This window comes from Zootermopsis nevadensis, unplaced genomic scaffold (genome assembly GCF_977971745.1).
Source record: "Zootermopsis nevadensis isolate Lab colony 2312 unplaced genomic scaffold, Znev_1.0 Znev_ptg000022l, whole genome shotgun sequence".
NCBI lineage: Eukaryota > Metazoa > Arthropoda > Insecta > Blattodea > Termopsidae > Zootermopsis > Zootermopsis nevadensis.
The window spans coordinates 24500891-24517763 of NW_028259154.1; the positions used below are offsets into that span (position 1 = coordinate 24500891).

Here is a 16873-nt window from a genome sequence, read left to right on the forward strand (position 1 = left end):
ACCATTATCGTCACAGAAATATCAATAAAACTTACAACACAAATTCAGACAAGGCTTCATAGCTAATTTATTTTTCATGTTTTTCAGGACAAAATGAACATATTTGCTTCATTAAGGTCTATGACATGGAAGACGGGAGCATTGAAATTCATACAGAATATGCCACCTATTAGCTATGATGCACAGAGAAGCTATTATGGAATTACAAAAACTTTTAATTTGATAAATGTGAACAGTACAGTAGTGAAGAATGAGGGTTTACAACTGTTGACTCCCACAGTTCCAATTCTTTCATTATCTTGTGGGTTTAAAGTGAAACAGAAACTAAAAAGAAGGTGCAAGGATTGTTATTTTGTTGTGCGACATGGTAGGAAGTATGTGATATGTGAAACACACCCACGCCATAAGCAGATGTCTATGAAGGCACCAGATGAAGTTCATTGGATTATTTCACATGCAACTCAAAGCCGTGTTAGACCATGGTGATATGTTTTGTTGTCTGTGATGTTGTCTTTCTTAAAGTGTGAAAATTAGACAAACTCTTGTTATGTAACTGCAGTAGCAAGTACTAATAAAAGTCATTAAATAATTCTCACAGAATTTTTTTATATTCTTTCAGAGGTGAGTAAAATGAATTTGAGGCTGTGGTAGTCTCTGGGTAACTAATAGGCCTAACATGTCATGTTTGACAATCTGAATTTATTATGTATATTTTTGCATTCCTTCTGTTGCCTCTGAATAATGTATTAGGAATGTGGCAAGTACCAGGCCCCCTGCTGTGGTTCATTAACATCAAGGTGACCATCGTAACTATTATCACATCCCCAGAAGTAAATGGATTTCAACCCTAGAGATGTTCTCAATCCAGAGGTGGAATTTCACTCATGCCAGATTCACCTTGGTATAAAGTGAACAAACCCAAATGTGTAGAATGACATGTTCTTTTTGAAACCTACAATACAAATTGATGTATTTCCAATATCAATATATGATTTAAGTAAAAGTATTTATGTGAACTACTTTATAAAAATACCTATCAATGACAGGGAGGTGTCAAGTAGTACTTAAAAAAGGTATTTTTACTTAAGTCTAACAAATATTAAAATAATTACTTACCTTTGCTGAATTAAAGAATATAGTATGATTTAATGTAGTGAAAACAGTGATCTCAAAAAAACTGCATACCAGCACATACATTTTAACATATATCATAGATTATACAATGCGTTATTTGATCAGTTTGTAATACGTAAAGATCCTTGAAATTTATATTGTCTGTCAACAACCAATTTCTGATAAACAATTTTATAGGTAGAGAAGAAAGAAAATGATGTTTAAAACATGTTCGTGTTTTTTAGTGAAGCTCGTGGAAATATATACATGATTAAATAAGATGTTAGTCAATAAAACTTATGCCAAAGAGATACAATTGTTTTTTTACTTTATCTGTTGTCTAATAATGATTTAAAAGATGTTCACCAACTAACACATGTCTGTTATATACATTTTTTACAAAGGTAATGGCAAATACCACATGAAGACAGGAATAAGAGGGGAGACTTATGGCTCATTTTGAATCTATGATTTTCAAACAGGTAACTTTGTTCTTAACTCTAATTAGCAGTCCTTCTGATAGATAATAAATTTTGGAACCCAAAGGTTGTTGCTGTGAGTGCCTTGTGGATGCCTTTCTCCTAGAACACCAATGACTGCTGCTGGAAAGTCATGGATAGCTTGTTTCACTTTATTGTCCAACTGGAATCAGTGTCCCTTGTGGACACGAAGTCTTGTGGTACTGCTGCAATATTAATGGCTGTTGTGGCAACATGTGCTGTACCAGGCTGTGGCATATAAGTCACTGACTGTTGACCTTGGTAAAACTGTCTGTGCCAGTCTTTCACATTTGTTTGAAACATTGAGTATTGCTGTACATCGCCTGTGCAGCCACCAATGAATCTCTGCTGCACGATATAATACTCATGACTCTCATGTTCCAGGTGAGCTACTGAGCTACCCTCATACATTTCAAGTCTCTTTTCTTTTCTTCTTTCTTTCTTTCTCTCTCTCTCTCTCTCTCTTTTTAGAAAATGGTTCTCCACATCTAAAATGAACTTGGTACAAAAATGTACATACTGCACAGATGGACTTCAAATGACAAAACAGCAAATTTATAATCTCAATATTATAGGAAAATGAAAGTTTTCTATGTAACTACATGGAACAAAGTTCTTCATGAGAAGCATGTATTGCATGATTGCTATCTGTAATCACAAATATACAGACACTATTCAAAGTTTCTAAATTTATCCAGATCTGAACCTAAGGGATTTGTCAGTATTTGAGAAGTGTGATTTATTAAACTGGGCATCATGAAGACTCAAACATCTCTGTCCATCAATGAATAAAGATCTCTTCCAATTTTAAGAAAACTGTTGAATGGAAACATGAAAATGAATAATTAACACACAAATGGTATTTTCTGTGCATATAGTTAAAATGTTTATATTTCACAGAAATTACATGCTTTTCATTACAGCATGGCCATTATATAAAACATATTTCTGTTAACATTAAAATAAAGTTGACAAAATAAAAAATATTACCGATGTTCATGATTTTACGAAAATCATATCATAATATTTGTATGTCCTATTAATTTTCTTACTGATTATACAGTTCTGCTATAGCATGTCACTATCAACCATCATCTTCTGCACTGGAGTATAGTGCTTGATTACGACGTTTGAACCTTTTCAGTTTAGGCTCGTCACAAGATGAAATGCTTGTTTCTGCAACTACTTCAAAACCTAACGAATATAAAAACAGTTTACTATTTAAAGAGGTTTCTTTACCTTGGCAGTTATTTTATTTATACAAATGTATTTGAGTATGAATCTGTGTAAACATAATGGTACTAATATAATGAATTCTTCTTGGGCTACCAGCCATGTAAAGTGGTTTAATGGAGAAAACTGGTAGCCTGAGAAGAATGCATTGTACTTAGTCACTGTGAAAGCTTCAGATCATACATAATGGTATGAAGTTTGTTTAAGCTGAATTTTAAGATGAAACAGTGCTGAAATGCTGTGTTTTAATATTCCTCTCTGATTCATTAAATTATTTTACATCCAATCTCTCAAAATTTTAAAAATTATGGACAGGCTATTGCCCTAGGTGTGCTGAAAAAGAGCATATGTCACAGACTAACTTGAACACAGGATTAACTTGTATTTTCTGACTGAAGAATTGGAATAAAATGAGTGACCTATATGTGTGGAAGTATGGTATTTATATTCAAAATACATTATGAAACCACATATTTGTTATAAAAACAACTTTACCTTAAAACATAAATACCAGAGACCTATAATTTTCAATTTTTGGTTACATATTTCTACTAATTTTTAATACAATGACATTTAATATTACAAAATCAACTTTCAACAAGGTCCAGTGATATTTATTATGATGACTGATGATTTCAATGCATTCATATTTTGTTAGTTGCAAATATTCTGTGAAATTAATTCAGTACCTGTGATGGATGCTCCTGAAGTAAGTTCTGAGGAACTAGAAAATGAGTTTCCAGTGTCACTGCAAACTGGTTCATCAGCATCACTGTCTTTTGGACTTGGAAGTGAATGTGACAACAGTAAACAATCAGGGGAACTGTTTGCATCATTTCCAAAACTTCTCATGGATTCATCCAGATCACTATAATGGGGACTTGGAAGGGCAAGACGTAAGCACCTTTGCAATGGACTTGAAGAGATGGAACATTTCAAGGAATCTGACTTCATGCTGTCACTTAGCGTATCAATGTGGGAACTGTCATCCAGAGAGACTTGTGTGACATTGCCAGAGCATTCTGGTGTCAGGTAATTTGGTGGTGTACTGCAGCAGGCCATCTTGCTCTAAAGAAACAAAACCATTGTTATATAGAATATTGTACGAAGTGACTGAATATACCACCTCTTTGAGGGGAAGAGACATCAGCAACATAAAACCTCTTCAAGGATATGAGGTTTTCATGGCTGTTTGTCTGAAGATGGCTGTCTTCTGGGTTGTTGCACCATGTAGTCTGGTAGAAGTTTACCAATATTTCAGAAGTCCCTGGTGCCATTATCACCCTGATGATGGAGGCAGCAAGGACCTCTGAAACGTCAGTAAACTTCTATCAAACTACATGGTGCAACAACCCAGAAGACAGCCATCTTCAGACAAACAGCCATGAAAACCTCATATCCTTGAAGAGGTTTTATATTGGTGATATCTTTCCCTCAAAGAGATGGTATAGCCAATACATAAGGACCCATTTTTATCAGCAATTCTCTTTCCATGTATCTGTAAATAATAAGACACTTAAAAGTTTGTCTGTGGGACAATGGATGTAAATATAACAGCAGATGTAAACCAAAATTGTAGTAAATACAAGGAGATTATTAATTTGGTATTGCGAAACAAGACCAAAAATGAAGGAAAACCCAACAACAAGGAATTTGAAATCAAGGTTCCACTGTGTAAGGTTTACACATGACTTAAAGACATATATGACAACAGTTATTATGTATTAATAAATACAATAACAGGCACTCTCTTAATCTGAGGAAATGTAACATGCTTACAATGATCTATTATTTGAAGAAGAGAAAACAGAATAGTGGTAGAAAAGAAAATAATGCAGAGAAGGAAAAGGGAGAAACTGACAAACACAGTACTTAGTAAAATCAAGTATTTCTAACCTGGTTAGAATCAAAGGATGATTCTTTTGAAGAATGTAACAGCAATGCCATCGGATCAACAACACTCAGCCTGTCACAAAATGCTGTTGTCTGTACATTTATACATGCTGGAGCTTGATCACTATAAGAATAACTATTCCTATACGAAGAATTATTCTGATTTTTCGGTTCAAATGGAACTGCAGTCTGTGTAAAGTTTTCAGGGACAAGAAAATTATTACCAAACTTTTGTCGCACAAAATCCATCTCCTCGTTTGTTGGCACAAAGTCCCATCTGTAAAGATTGAGTTGCATTAACTTTAACACTGGCCTATGCTTTCTATGCTTTGGGGGTGGGGGGGAAGAGAGAAAAGGAAAGAAAAAACATAGCAACTGTATCAGTCATTAGTAAAGATCCTGAATTCTGATTGCAAAGCATTCCTCCAACAATGTAAACATGCTTTAAGGCAATGTCCTGCGTAAGCGATAAGAAGCGAGCTGCATAAGCAGCATGCGGTGTCATATGACATAAGGGAATCGCTTGTTGTGTCCTATGTGAGAGAAACACTCGGCCTTCCTGCGCATGCCCCTTCCGTGTACTGCAAAGGCAGAGCTTTCTTGCGCATGCGCCTTACTGGTCAGCGCAGCGACCTGCGCGAAAATATCAAAATATTTGATCTTGGACTTTGGTCGCCGACCACTTCGCTGTAACCTAGGACAGCGCCACACAAACAGCCAGTTTGATATTTCCGCTTCACCCACGCAACTCGCACCCCTCGCATTTAATCGCTCACGTAGGACACCGGGTAAGAGCACTACATAACGATAACCCAACTTTCTGGTTTATCACATCAGCTGATATACTTGGTACTATCAGCAAACTGAATGCTTAGCTGTCCTTATACAATTCTGTGCATGCACAGCAGTCTTGCCACAATTTATTTTCTAATCTTAGAAGTCAAGTGGGCAATCACTAAGCTAACCAACAATATTTCTTCTGAAGCCAAGTACAAGAACAAACATGACAAAGATACTCTCATAAAAACAGTTAACATATATCTGTCCATTTGTAAAGACATCAATATAGAAGAAAACAACTGAGATGCAGAAAGGACTTTAAAGCATCAGTCTCATTATGATTTATCACAATTTTTGTCATTTTTTAAATCGGTAAATGATTCCCACTATTAGATTAAATTCACTTCACTAGCAGAATTAATACTTATGTACCTTACTCTTGAAATAATTATTACCTAATATACTTTAAATTTCAATTATGTAAAAAGATGGTACAATGTTAAAATAAAATATTAATTAGAACAGACCTGCCATCCATTCCTGGCCCAGGCATATACTGATTTGTCTTTCTCACACTGAGAAGGTGATTTGTAAAATGAAGTATTGTAAGCCATTCCAAATCATATTCAAGCTCAATTGATTTCGTTGGATCGTGTGGTATATCAACAATCTGCAAACAAAAACAGAATACTTCACACAATTACATAAGACTGGAAGGGTATTAAGGCTTATATAATGGTTTGCTAGGACTTCTGTTTTGATTTTTAAGGTTGTGACAGAACTGAGCTGTGTCAAATGCAGTATGTCATATAAGCAATGAAAGGGAACCAGCAACCACAGAAGTGCTACTCACCTGTAAAAATTTCCTTCTTGGCAAACATTTATCCAATGCCAAAAATTTGGTTGTCTGTTTATTAGTATCTTCATTATCCTATATGGAAATGAAAATGTAGAATTAAATAACATTACATAAAAAGTAAGAGATATGAAAATGTTAGATTAACAATAAATATGAACTTGACACTGAAGAGCACCACTTACAGAAATCACACACAAAAAAAATGTATTTATTGTATTATGACAGGGACACCAAAATTGAAAATCTTGTGTATGGTGGTTAAGATTCCTGTTTTGTATTTGAGAGATCCACAGTTAATTTCTTATCTTGCACAAGGTTCCTTAACTTGTCTTAGTCATGCCATCCAAACATAATAATTCAAAAAAGTTGACCAGAAAATAAACATGTAGCCTGTCATACTTCAGTTGTGTCAAATATCATTTGTCACTTTGTTCAGGGGGAAAAAAGAATAATAAAAAAAAATCTGTATGTTGCTTAAGTAATTATATAAGCCTACAAAACCTACAGTAATAGTTATATGTTGCCATTATATGAATAAATGATATGTACCAGTACTTGCTTGGTATGTCAGCATAGTTTAAAGCAAGTGTATATACTCGTTCGAACACTGCTGAAATAGAACACAACTACTGAAACTTCTTTCAGTGCCTAATAAAAGTTTGCTCACACAAATGATGGTTCCAAGTCTAAAGCTGTATACTCTATACTGTCCCATGTAACACTCCATACTATCCAAACAGAATCTTCAAATATTACATGCATATAGTGTTGATAAAAGAGATCTTCAGATGAAGTCCAACATATTTTTAATAAATAGTTATAAGTACTTACTGAAGAATGTGGTACAAGAGCTGCAAATTTAACATGCAGATGGGCAGCAAACCAGTATGTGGGCTTCAAATGATACAACAGCTCTTCACATGGCCTGCTACCAAGTGTGTTACACTTTACTTCATTACTGTTAACAAACAAATAAAACTTGCATGTTACTACCTCAACAAAAAAACTAGCTGACTACATGGGGGTTCCATTACAACATGGAATCACCTGAGCAATAAACTTCGTGGAACAGGGAAGCTAGTAGTCAGTCAGCTGGCAATAAAATTCCCTACCTTTTATGGAACCTTCGAATTCATTGCCATGTTCACAAGATCCTCCAAATGGACTCTATCCTGAGCCAGATGAATAAAGTTCACATACTCAAAATTATTTCCTTAGAATCCATTTTCTGCCATGAAATAGTTTCATACATACATACATTCACAAAATATAGTAAAAATACTGCTACAGTAGAATATGAATGAAAAACTTACGTGAAAAAAGGTTTGAATTGTAGAAGTTGATTGGTATCCCCATAATTATAAATTCCTCGAGGCCAGTCATGGGAGAAGAAAATATCGATAGGCTGTCGAACCTAAATAAATTAATGCTAATTAACATATGTATAACTTTTAATCCTACTTTATAGCTGACTATAACTGACACACATTTATGATGCTTATACTAAAATACATTCTACATATTACTCTATTTGCCCAAGTAATAGGAAATTACTGCCCAGTTTCTGTATGCTTACAGTTAAGCATGGATGCATTATGCCCTTCAAAACTATTGATTGGGAAGAGGGTAAATAAAAAATACTAAAACAAACTTAGAGCATTAAAAGGTTCTGGAAGCCAAAAGTTGGTACAAATGAGCCTTTTCACATGCAAAGCTATATCTCATGTATCAAAGACAAGACAGCATGGTGTATACAGAATTAGTATGAAGATCTCTGATGAAAGTGTGACATTAAATTGATGAATATTCCTGGGCATTTTGTTCATCTCAGTTTAAAAACCACACAAGGTTTTGGAAGCTGACTCTGCTTCCAAAATGATGTGTGGTCCAAAAATATGCATCAGTTTGATGATATGTATACATTATAAAGTGATCAAAATTTACTTTAATTGGGGTAACGTGTCAAATTAATAGTGCATTAATTTTACAATAGTTAATTAATCAAAAATATGCCCTGAATTACTATACAGTTCAAATGTTTAGAAACTTCACAACTGACAATTCACTCACTTCTTTTAAATATATTTTGCATATTTTTATTATAACTTCCATCTATCTTACATGTACATATATGCTTTATTAAAAGTCTGTATAGCAACAGCATAAATTAATAACATAATTTAAGTAGTGAAACACTGTAGAAACTATGCACTTGTAACTCCAAATAGTACACCCCAACAAAAAGAAATGGAGGAGGACCAGTCTCAAAAGTTATAGACGGTAGAATACTACACCAGGCTAATACATTGTTAATAACATGAAAGTATATTATTTATAATTGCAAATGACCTGTTTTAATCTGAAAGTTTCCAAGTTTCGGACATGATACACGCTCCTTTTGGTATCTTCTGTATATGGGGACTTTTCAAAGTGCCCTTTACAATAGTCATGGCCCTTGTAGATGCCTGACAAACCACCTATTCGGACCCCTGCTATATTCACAATACCAGCATAGCCCATGTAGTATATTCTGGGAGCAACCCATCCCCCATATGCCAATTCTTGTAGATAATTTGATGCTTCATGATTTCCACCTATGAAAATTGTTAAAACTGGAGCAACTTTTTCCCCAGAGTAATACCTACAACAAGAATCACAAGGGTAAAGCAACAAACTGTCTGCAAGACAAGAAGAATAAGAACCCTTTTGTTATAATTGTTCACCGGTAAGCTTTCTATATTTTTCAGCAACAAGTGGTAATGAATTTATATTTGAAAATAAATATTATGATTATGTCAAACTATGTCACAGATACAGCATATAAATGAAAAGCAATTATTTATTTAATAACTAAAATCCAGTACCAAGTAAAAGGAAAAATCCACTCAATACCACAAACTGTGTAACACAAAAAACATAACACTGAAAAGTTATTAATTATTCGTAACATTAACTTTTATTCAGTTTACAAATAAGCATTCCCATTTCCTTATAGATGTTCTCAAATGCTGGTCAAATGTTCTCTAAAGCAAATATAAGAACATGCACTTAAGTAAAATATTTGGTACTGCTGACTAGTCATGAGTTGGTATCATGGGGCAGCAACACAGCAGGAAGTCTACTCTGTGTGCAGAGACAGTAGTTTCCTGTTGTACTATGACATGATATCTTTTCTGCTTGCATAATATTGTTAATGCATTGCTAGTGTGTTTTAAATACAATATCAGTCAATGAAGAGCGAGGGGAAAGACACAGCAAGGTAAACAATACTTGGCTTGTAAAATGTTTTCAGGTTCTCATAATTTTCCTTATTTGTAAGTAAACTGGCCTGGCCTCATGATACAATATTCCCCTCAACTACTGATTTTGAGCAACCAGTAGTACATGGCCAGTAACAGTACCTTCATTACAACATTTTACATACTGAAAAACCAACAACTTACTTATAGAAAGTACACATTTTCTGATACTTAGGTGGCACTGCCATGCATCTTAAATCTTCTTCATTTCTTGTTGCTTGGAAGTCTCCACAGCAGATTAAAAGGTCAACTTTAATTCCATCTTTCTTTTCCAAATGTTGAACGGCTTCATATACTTTCTCCATCTCTCCATGAGCACAACCCTCAACAGCAATCTTCATATTTGATATCACACTACAAAGCAAAACTCGGCACATGTACTTCGTAAAAATGACGAATGTGAAATTAAAAAATGAAAACAACGTAAAACTTCAGTTCAGACTAAGTACTGAAGATGTTTTAACAACTGAGGAAAATACATACTACACTATACGTACCTAACAATTCAGTCAAAACTCTGCTGGACTGTTATTTTACCAAATAACGTGAACATAAAAGGAAATTATGCACAAAATTCTTACTTCTGTCGATTATTAAAATGAACTACTTGCAAGTAATATAAACATAAAAGTAGGCTGTCATTGCCTAAAACCAAAGTAAGAGGAGAGGAAATAAATATAATAATAAAATCCTATAAATTCTTTCCACTACAGCGCAACACCAACACTTTTAACAACACACATACAAATTGCATCCATAACCAAACAATGCGAATACAACCCACAGATGATTACACTATGGCATAGATTATATAACCACAAATGGAACAGTATTGCCAATATATTTCGAATTGCTATAAGACTAATTCATATGTTAAGAAAAAATAATTTATTTTAAAAGAGGTGTTAGAATTCATATACAGACATATTTTTAAATGCTAAATACTATACAATATATTTTTCGTTCTGTTTAAAGATATTGATATCTTCTTAAAAGAAATTCCTGGAAACTGAAGGTTAAATATGCCCTATATTCTTCATGTGGAGTATATATGTATACGATTTTAGAAAACTCTGCCGTGCTACTACAAGGGAAGTGCTCATTTACTACACTTACCTTTGTTTTAAAGCGAATAATAGTTATTTATTAATATTTGTTAACTCTTTGTGCTATTACATGTTCTACATTCTTGTCTTGGGCCTGTGAAGGATCTATTGAACTCTCACTCACTCACTCTATGGTGTGGATATTCTTTGAAAAGTTGATTGTCAAAGAATAGCCCACTTTCTTTATGAAACCCAAAATTTCATCACTATGTTCACAAAAGCCCACCACTGGACTCCATCCTGAGCTAGCTGCATCCAATCTATAGAATGAAAATAAATTATATTCTGTTCTGTTTCAGATGTCTAGTGATGAATATCATGTCACATCTGAGATACACCAAGCAATAAACAAAGACAGTGCAGCAAAACCTAGTTTATCAGCAGAAAGTTAGTACTTTGTGGTATTATAAGGGTTCTTTATAAGGAAACTATTTACCTCTGACCAAACAGATTTGTCATAAAAACAAGTCATTACATACTGACTATAATATATTAAATTATAAATATGGATTTCAGAATGCAAAAAGAAACCCTTTTAATGTAACTAGTGTTGAAGACTGTGGCCCTGCTAGAAACCAATACTTGAATAACCATGAAAAACAGTTCTACACAAGCTGAGACATGCCTGAAGTTTCTAGATTTGAATCTGGTTTTACAATTTATGATTTAAAACTGATATAACTGCTTTCAATCATAATTCCCATTCAGTTACTTAATGGTGATACTATGTATTTGTTGCTATGAGCATGTTACAGGTAACTTGCCATGTTTTGGCTACAGTAATTCACAAGAATCCTATGTGTACATGTATGACACTGTTGCTGAGCTAATAATGTTTGAAAGATTTCATAGGAATTAGAACCTCCATAATTCTGTATTGTCCAGAACATCTGTGGGTGTGTGTAGAAGTACACATATTGTTACATTACAAAGTGTTAACTAATTTATCTACTTCTTACCAGTTGTTTCTTCATTAAACAGAAATTGATTACTTGGGGCCACTTTGAAGTTCAAGAATGTGTTCAAGGTTTTTTACTCTATAATACTGTGTGTTGAAAAATGTATAAACTTCCAAAGTTATTTGGGTCTGAATCTTAACAGACAGGTTTCTTTTCAAGGGCTCTTAAACTGATATCAGTTCATATGTGGGTCTTTTGAGTACCAGAAATTACAGATTAAAAATACAGTTTTCTTATGGTGTATGTAGTAAAGGAATTTAATTTCAAAAAGTGATGTTTTATGTCTGTTCATATTAACAAAATGCATATTTATCAGCTGATCATTCATATAATTTCCAAATGGTAGTTAGATGTTTCTTTGTAGTTTAATTCAATATCTGTATTTCTCTGTTTTTATTTTGTCAGATGTGGTTTCAAGATTTTCATTCAAATACCCGCTCAACATTGAGTATTCACATTCAGATAAAAACTGTGGAGTGAGGATAGATGAAGATGGTGATCTTATTGTATGTAGGAAAGCTGATAAGATCCAAGAAGAAGGCATTATTGAAATTGGTAAATGGTTATGTATAGATAACACCTGTTCAAAGGAAATGTTCTAGCCCCAGTAGTGAAACATCAGTGCCAGTGAGATTTGTTAAATATGTACAGTTAATGTATTAATACTCCAAACTCTGATTTGTTCAGAACATAGTTATTCAACAACACTGGCGCTTGTGGGTCGTCAGATTTGGCGTGGTGCATTGCTTTTGGGAGACTTTCTACTTCATCATGGGCCTTCATTTCTGCAGGATCATATAGTCCTAGAACTGGGTTCTGGTGTTGGTCTTACTAGCATTGTGGCAGCCATGTTTGCAACAGAAGTAATATGCACAGGTGATAAAAAAAAAATTAGGTTATCATATACAGCATCAAGGCATGTATAATTCTTTTCAGTTAATACGAGGCGCGTCCACAAATTAAGTTTCCCACTCGTCCCACAGCTAGCAAACCTTATATTGCGCGAAGCGACTGTGCGTACGTGATAGAGCAATGACGTAGCATGGCGCATGCACTAACGGCACTTCCCGCGTTCTCACAGTAGCATCGTTGCAGCTGTTGAAGATGGAGGTTCTTATTCCAGCTCCCGCCGACTGTGAAGTGCGGTCAGTGATAACGCTAGGCCGCACACGGCTCGACGGACAGCAAGTCTCCTGCAGGAGTTCAGCTGGGAGGTGTTTAATCATTCACCCTACAGCCCGGACCTCGCTCCCAGTGATTTCCATCTTTTCCTACACCTCAAGAAATTCCTGTCCGGTCAGCGTCAGCGTTTTGAGAATGACAGAGAGGCGGAGATGGTTGTCACACAGTGGTTCCAATCCCAGGCGGCAGACTTCTACGACACAGGTATTCAAAAGTTGGTCCCACGGTATGACAAATGTCTCAATTCCGGTGGCGAATATGTTGAAAAATAGCTGGACACTTGCTGTATCTGTTGCAATAAATATTTCCATGAAATTGTGTTTTGTTTCTGTAAACGGCCCCAGGGAAACTTACTTTGTGGATGTGCCTCGTATCTGCTTGCCTGTTATTTTAAACTTTACTTTTGCCATACCATTTCAATTCACTGTATCTGATACTAGCAGCCAAGTTCATCTAAATGCAATATATGAACCATATTTTAGTGCATCAGCAGAAATATGTAATTTTATAACATTCCACTGTATGAGGCATGATAAAGAGTAAAATAATGATTCCATTTTCATTCATCATATATATTATTACTGAAACATTATTAAGATAACAAGTAACTATTATTGCACTGGTTAATATTTTCATTTCTGTATTTTTCATTATTATTTCTTCTTGGTAGACATTGAAGTGGGAGGCATCCTGGAACTCATCAGAGCAAATGCAGCTAGAAATTGCAAGCTTCTGAAGGCTAATTTCATTGTTTTTGGCCTTGATTTCTTTGCAAATGACTGGTGCCCTAATGTTGAAGCAAAACTAACAAATGTTACAGTGATACTTGTTGCTGATGGTGAGATTAAAATCATTTGAAATTAGTGCTTTGTTAATGCATAACATTGTACGAATAGACTAATGCAATGAATGAACCTTGTATTTTGCACTAATCATGTGCCCCCTTTAAAATTCTAGTGATTTATGACAATGATGTGACAGAAGCATTTGTAAACACCTTGCAGAGACTTTTGAGCACTCCCCCAGGCAAGACAGTATATGTTGCGTTGGAGAAAAGGTGACTATAAATGCAGTGTATTCAATGGTGTAGTAACAGTTCTTTCTGTCTAGGTCCATCAAATCTAATTTATGTACTGGTAACTAACACTTGTGTGTGTTTTTCTTTTTTAGTTATTCATATGTTTGAAAATTTTGTTTTATGGAATGTGAAAGTTTATCATGACCATAAAACCCCATCCAAGGATCCAAATTCAGTTATGTACATATCCCCACAATCAGTTTCCCTAAAATACATGTTAATAATATCATCCCATTTGTGCTTTAATCTCCAAGTGGCCATAAGGTTTTCCAACCAAAACTATGAGCATATTTTGTTTCACATGCATGCTGTACATCTCAACCACCCTGATTTAAACAGGTCTGAACCTTGGGGCTATCTATCGCTGTTGGTTCTGTTACAGTTTTTCCTATCAGTTCCTGATACATGAATTTATTAAGAACACTGGCTTACAAAATGTCTTATTATCTTAAACCCTATTTCTCAAACCTTCCCCAATACCTCTTGTATTTTATATTCAAACTGTCATGTAAAAGAAGTTATCCAGAAATGTTTGATACCTCAACAGTTGTATGTACTTATAAACTATATTTTGTACAGCTAATATGTATCACATTTCTTTTAATTTACATTTTCAGAACTTGGGATAGCATTTTATATTTGAGGGCTCATTAAATTTAGGTAAATCAGATAGTCATATTCATCGTTTGACATGGAAGAAACGTGTATGAATATCAAAATATTTTTGATTGCACGATTCTTCATTGAGATGAATGTTCCAAGATTATATCATGGTATTATGCCCTGTGGCCCATTTTGATTTCATTCCTTCTCATCAGTATTCTTCCTAAACTTGTCATCTGAGTTCTTATCTTTTTATGAAACATCAAAGGAAAAAAAAGTCACATTATTCAGACTGAGAATTTGAGAGCTTGATTATTCATAATCTTTCCTTTTTTCAGGTATGTGTTCACAGTTGCTGACCTAGATTCAGTTGCACCATGCTATGAGTATTTCCTACAATGTCTGCAGAAAGCTCAGGAAAGACCTGCAGGTTCTCAGTGGCAGGTGGAGCAACTACCAATTAATTTTCCACAGTATTTCAACTATGAACGAGTTAAAGAGCTGGTCCTTTGGCGCATAATGTCAAAATGTGAGGTCCTTAATTTGTCCTAATCTACCTCATTACAAGGCATAGTATAATAGTCTTTTTGCCTTTTTATGTTATGGGCATAGAATTTCCATTGTGCATGATTTGTAGAGTTTAACCATGACAGTAAAGCTTTAAATACAATAAATTGCTCATGCGGCATACCTGAATTTGAATTATTTTTCACTTGTAGTACAATAACAGATTATTCTTGGACATATTTATAATTAATTTGATGAAAAGTGAATTGTATGGGCATCTGACCTTGGCATAATCAAAGAAATGTGTGGTAAAATTAGAAAGTTCATAAATCATTGCACTTGTGAGTTTGTCCTTTAAGTAGTAAGGGTCCCTGGTAAAGCAAGTCTTAATAGATATAACACCAAGTCTCCTCAAGCTTGCAGAATAATGTAATTATTGTTCTATGAAAATCATTAACAAATTAATTTATTCTGAATTTGTGCCTCCAATTTCAATATTCCATTTAGAATTATTCCAAAGTAACTTAAGAAGAAAAGCTGTCAGCCCTCAGACATACTTAATATTATAGTTCAATGATCTTATAATATAATGTATTATTAACACCTGGTATAATTTGAAGTGGCGAACATTTTATGACATGGGATAAGAATTTTGTTTCATCATCCTGTTGTGCAGATTACAACCATTCTTACATACAGCAACAAGCTTTGACCTGCAAATGGGGGTAATCTTCAGTCTCTTACTGTTCATATAAACTTGAATTTTAACACCCTTTTTGTCAACCACTCATGAGATGTTCAGACTGGTGTTACAGTATATAATACATTAAAAGTTACAGCCAAAGAATATTAAAGACTAAAATTAAGAATATAAAGTAGATGTATCATGCTATACACATTTTTGTGACTTGCGACAATCACAAGAAACTGAAATCTGTGGTACTGCTCACACCACTAGACTACGGCCTGAAAAAGATTAAATATATTTCACACATCAGAATAGAGAAAGTCTTACGTGAATGTATCTATTCAGCAAATAATTAAAAAAATATTTTTTATTATAATTGTGTGCCATTTTTTGTCTTGTGTATCCCTCACCTTTCTCCCTGCTGACTGGACATTCTGGTATCTTCTTGAAGAACCGAAGAAGTGTCACTGCTGGATTAGCCGGCTCAGAAGCTGATCTGTGGACCTTTGAGATGAAAGTGAACAGAGCAAGCTTACTTGCTAGTAGTGACAGTGACAAAGGTAGAAAAGGAAATGAAGCATTCAATCATATTTTGTTTGAATTGTGGTCTTGCAGGTGGTTACCAATGTATCACAGGAACCTACTTCCCCCATGGCATCATAACCCAGAAGACGACAATCTAAACTCTCACCATTGTGAAAACCTCAAAATCTCATAAAAGTAATGTGTATCTTTTTATTATAATAACTTTTAAGTTACATGGGTAAATGATTTCTGTGAATAAATACCATAAGAATATTAATTTATATTTTAATTTAATCTTCTTTCATAAGTAAACATTTACTCATAACATGTTCTGAACCTATGATAGTCACTTGTTACTGACGAGTCTGAAAAAATCAAATAATATATTTAAAAGTATGTCTAAAATGTTTATAAATTTGGTTCTTTTTGTAATAACACCTCTAAAATGTTTTGGGTGTATGAAACTGTTATAGTCACTTCATGGCATATGTTCCAATCCCTTTATAAGACCAAACAAGAATGATGTAAAACACTAAACCAATTAAAAT

At 34.3% G+C, this 16873-nt stretch overlaps 2 protein-coding genes across 6 annotated transcripts; one reads left to right on the plus strand and one right to left on the minus strand.

Annotated features, from left to right (window-relative positions):
* Positions 1–2470: 2470 nt before the first annotated feature.
* Positions 2471–11016, minus strand: ldbr (lariat debranching enzyme). Of its 2 annotated transcripts, none has more exons than XM_022060835.2 (10): positions 10794–11016; positions 9822–10031; positions 8728–9019; positions 7692–7792; positions 7210–7336; positions 6373–6450; positions 6047–6189; positions 4743–5016; positions 3536–3914; positions 2471–2807 (listed from the first exon to the last, which is right to left on the minus strand). In XM_022060835.2, exons 2-10 carry the CDS (start codon positions 10016–10018, stop codon positions 2698–2700), a joined length of 1701 nt encoding a protein of 566 aa, XP_021916527.2. In that variant the 5' UTR covers positions 10019–10031; positions 10794–11016; the 3' UTR covers positions 2471–2697. The 2 variants fall into 2 exon arrangements, with proteins under 2 accessions (XP_021916527.2, XP_021916526.2); XM_022060834.2 differs by lacking the exon at positions 10794–11016 and adding an exon at positions 10175–10451.
* LOC110828277 (methyltransferase-like protein 22) lies at positions 9580–16602 on the plus strand. Of its 4 annotated transcripts, none has more exons than XM_022060838.2 (8): positions 9580–9637; positions 11083–11170; positions 12148–12297; positions 12430–12618; positions 13595–13762; positions 13882–13981; positions 14944–15134; positions 16416–16602. In XM_022060838.2, exons 2-8 carry the CDS (start codon positions 11083–11085, stop codon positions 16481–16483), a joined length of 954 nt encoding a protein of 317 aa, XP_021916530.2. In that variant the 5' UTR covers positions 9580–9637; the 3' UTR covers positions 16484–16602. The 4 variants fall into 4 exon arrangements, with proteins under 4 accessions (XP_021916530.2, XP_021916533.1, XP_021916528.2 ...); XM_022060836.2 differs by lacking the exon at positions 9580–9637 and adding an exon at positions 10504–10692; XM_022060841.2 differs by lacking the exons at positions 9580–9637; positions 13595–13762 and adding an exon at positions 10503–10692.
* The last annotated feature ends 271 nt before the right edge of the window (positions 16603–16873 follow it).